The sequence below is a fragment of the Lathyrus oleraceus genome, chromosome 1 (assembly GCF_024323335.1).
Source record: "Lathyrus oleraceus cultivar Zhongwan6 chromosome 1, CAAS_Psat_ZW6_1.0, whole genome shotgun sequence".
Classification (NCBI taxonomy): Eukaryota; Viridiplantae; Streptophyta; class Magnoliopsida; order Fabales; family Fabaceae; genus Lathyrus; species Lathyrus oleraceus.
This window is the reverse complement of record NC_066579.1, coordinates 94,595,347-94,599,158: the sequence shown is the minus strand read 5'-3', so window position 1 is coordinate 94,599,158 and position 3,812 is coordinate 94,595,347. Positions and strand designations below refer to the sequence as shown.

At 41.5% G+C, this 3,812-nt stretch overlaps 1 protein-coding gene across 1 annotated transcript; it reads right to left on the bottom strand.

The window, feature by feature from the left end:
• Positions 1-3,146: 3,146 nt before the first annotated feature.
• LOC127093362 (uncharacterized) lies at positions 3,147-3,542 on the bottom strand. The gene has a single exon (XM_051032286.1). It carries the CDS (start codon positions 3,540-3,542, stop codon positions 3,147-3,149), a length of 396 nt encoding a protein of 131 aa, XP_050888243.1.
• Positions 3,543-3,812: the final 270 nt, after the last annotated feature.

Sequence of the window (3,812 nt, the reverse complement as noted above, 5' to 3'; positions counted from 1 at the left end):
AAAAGATGTTAGTGATATATTTTTGTGCTTTTGGTTAGTAAACAAAATAAGAAAAGCAATAATATACAATTCAAGCATGCTTGGTGATCTCAAACCACTCACAAGAGGTCCTACCCAAAGGTAAAGGGAACCAAGATGCTTATGATCCTTGAGGCTTTGCAAATGCAATGTTATAATGCCATGAGGGATCTTAGGGTCAAAATTGGGGTATTACACATTTCATATTCCCAATATCAACTACTCAAAGTGACTTTGAAGTTATTACTAAATTCATTTCTCACCATCGCTCCACCTACCCATCAATCACATTAACACTTCTTGGCTTCTCTGTTACTCTCTCTCTCAGTCTCACTCAGTCTCTCTTCTCTGTTAATAATAGGCTATGTTTGCATCCCAAATTTCAACTATTTCCCAAAATACTCTTGCTCTCGTTTATTCAAGTTAGTCGATTTATTCTCATACTCTTACTCATTTCATCACATGTATATGAAAACATTAGGGATGATTTTATTAAGTGAAGGATTATAAACTTACTTTAATTGGAAATAAGATAAGATTAGGGATGATTGATTGTATAGAAGTAGTGGAGAGATTTGACAATATTTTCTAAGGTTTTAATGAATGAATCAAATGATAGTATTTTTATGTTACATCTACTCTATTTTAAGTATTCTCTAGTGTAGAGATTTGGTTTAGAAAAAGGCAGAGTCTATAATAGCAATATCGTCCTCGAAAATTACTTGAAGGAAACAACTCCGGATACGAATCCTTCATTCTACTCTCCGATTCCCACGAAGCACTCTCGCCCGTCGTCTAAACCACAACACCTTCACCAAAACGATCTCTTTACCTCTTAACCGCTTCACTTCCCGATCTTCGATCCTCACATGCCAAGTCTCAACGGTCAAATTACCCCTTACTTCCAAATCATCCACTTGTATCACATGAGACGCATCAAAGACATACTTCCTCAACTGAGACACCTGAAACACACCATGAAGTTTCGACAACGACAGCGGTAATGCAATCCGATGCGCTACTGCTCCAACCCATTCAACAATCCCCAACGGAACAACAAAACGCGGTGTCAACTTCCGACACTTCAAAACACGTCCAACACTGGTTACAGGATTTACCCAAAAAAAACACACGGTCTCCAACTTGGAACTCAATATCCTTCCTCCTCTTATCATGATAGCTCTTCGGCCTACTCTGAGACGCCTTCATCTTCTCCTGAATCATCTTAACTTTCCCGTAGTCTCTTGCACTACCCCGGTCCTAACAAAGCACTTTCTCCCGATTCAAACTAATACAACGGCGTCCTACACCTCCTTCCATACAAGGCCTTAAACGGTGCCATCCCGATACTAGAATGAAAACTGTTATTGTAAGTAAACTCAATTAACGGTAAACATTCAACCCAACGCTGCTTGCAAACTCTCCCAAGACTTAGAAGTAACCCTCGGATCTGATCTGACACAATGCTAGATGGGACACCATGCAATTTGACAATCTTCTCAATGTAAATCTCCGCCAACTTAGCCACAGTCATACTGGTTTTAATAGGAATAAAATGTGCCGACTTCGTCAATCGATCAACAATCACCCAAATCGAAACATATCCTTTCACAGTCTTAGGCAACGCTCCAACAAAATCCATAGATATACTATCCCACTTCCACTCCGGCACAAACAAAGGTTGCATCATAACATTGCATTTGCAAAGCCTCAAGGATCATAAGCATCTTGGTTCCCTTTACCTTTGGGTAGGACCTCTTGTGAGTGGTTTGAGATCACCAAGCATGCTTGAATTGTATATTATTGCTTTTCTTATTTTGTTTACTAACCAAAAGCACAAAAATATGTCACTAACATCTTTTGTTTGTAGCTTGAGCTATCACAGGGTCAAGAGTTTCAAGGAGATCATTGGTACAGAGGTATGTCCAAATGAAGATGATAACAAGCATGGTAATGGTTCCCAAAGCTCTCCTCCATCAAATGTGCTTCCCTATCATCTGAATTCATCATTTTGATCAAAGCAAGTCAAAGGGTTTATCCCACTTCCACTCCGGCACAAACAAAGGTTGCATCAAACCTAACACCGAATGTGTAACTTATGGGTTTGTCAGGTCTGCCATACTTTACTACCTTTAACCTATGCAAGAGGGTCACAGTTACGGTACCTCTTTCTCCTAAATCAATTAAAACTCCCTATTGGTCCTAGTGAAGTCTATGGTTGATTTTAGGGTTTAAGCTCGTTAGAGAAGTGTAATGTTCGTCACAAGGACGGGTTAGGAACCTGTGATTAACTAAGGTTAAACCTAGGGTAAGCCATTAAGTTATGGTTAGTAATCATAATGCCCTACGCCTTGAATCCCTTCTCCAGAATGAATCCCTTCTAACATGAATCCCTTCTAGAATGAATCCCTTCTAACATGAATCCCTTCTAACATGAATCTCCGCCAACTTAGCCACAGTCATACCGGTTTTAATAGGAATAAAATGTGCCGACTTCGTCAACCGATCAACAATCACCTAAATCGAAACATATCCTTTCACAGTCTTAGGCAACGCTCCAACAAAATCCATAGATATACTATCCCACTTCCACTCCGGCACAAACAAAGGTTGCATCAAACCTAACACCGAATGTGTAACTTACGGGTTTGTCAGGTCTGCCATACTTTACTACCTTTAACCTATGCAAGAGGGTCACAGTTACGGTACCTCTTTCTCCTAAATCAATTAAAACTCCCCATTGGTCCTAGTGAAGTCTATGGTTGATTTTAGGGTTTAAGCTCGTTAAAGAAGTGTAATGTTCGTCACAAGGACGGGTTAGGAACCTGTGATTAACTAAGGTTAAACCTAGGGTAAGCCATTAAGTTATGGTTAGTAATCATAATACCCTACGCCTTGAATCCCTTCTCCAGAATGAATCCCTTCTAACATGAATCCCTTCTAGAATGAATCCCTTCTAGAACCAGAATCCCTTCTAAGGAGAATCCCTTCTATAATGAATCCTTTCTAAGAAGGGATCATCGGCATTCAAAGCAAACACCTTTCCTGCCGCCTTCTTCGGCTTGGTACACTTGGTGCTAATATGACCCTTCTCACCACAATTGAAATAAGTAATCTCACTCTTGCATTCATAAGACTTGTGACCCGCCATCAAACTCTCGGATCTCCTGAACACACATGTATTGGTAGATATCTGGTCGAAGTCCGCTCTCAAACTTCACGCATTTAGAAACCATAGCATCTTCCGCATTAATGTATGGGCAAAACCTGGAGAGCTCCTCGAACTTAGCCGCGTACTCCGCCACAGACAAGTTCTCTTGCTTCAAATTCAAGAATTCTACCTCTTTCCTTGTCCTCAAATCTTCCGGAAAATACTTCCTCAGAAACTCAGCCTTGAACCTAGCCCAAGTCACAGCCTCACCGCCCAACTCAAGTCTTCCCTTGGTGTTAGTCCACCAATACTCAGCCTCATCTGCAAGCATATGCGTAGCCAACCGCACCTTCTGCTCATCATCAGTAACCATAGTACGGAAGATCCTCTCCATGCCTTGCACCCAAGACTGTGCTCCCTCCGGATCAAACCTTCCCTTGAACGTAGGTGGATTGTTCCTCAAGAACCTATCAAGCCTCCGCTCCTCGGCCTCTCCCTCATTACGACGTCCAGTCGCCGCCTACTTGTTGGACTGAGCCAACGCCTGAGCCATCGCCTCTAGAGCCTGAGCAATCGCAGCAAACATCCAATAGGTAAGAACAACAGCTCAACCAACTCGAAGGTAAACCTTTCAATATGAATC

Excerpts from the sequence above, each read along its gene's own strand:
- LOC127093362 (XM_051032286.1), bottom strand. The coding sequence starts at position 3,542 with ATGGTTACTGATGATGAGCAGAAGGTGCGGTTGGCTACGCATATGCTT.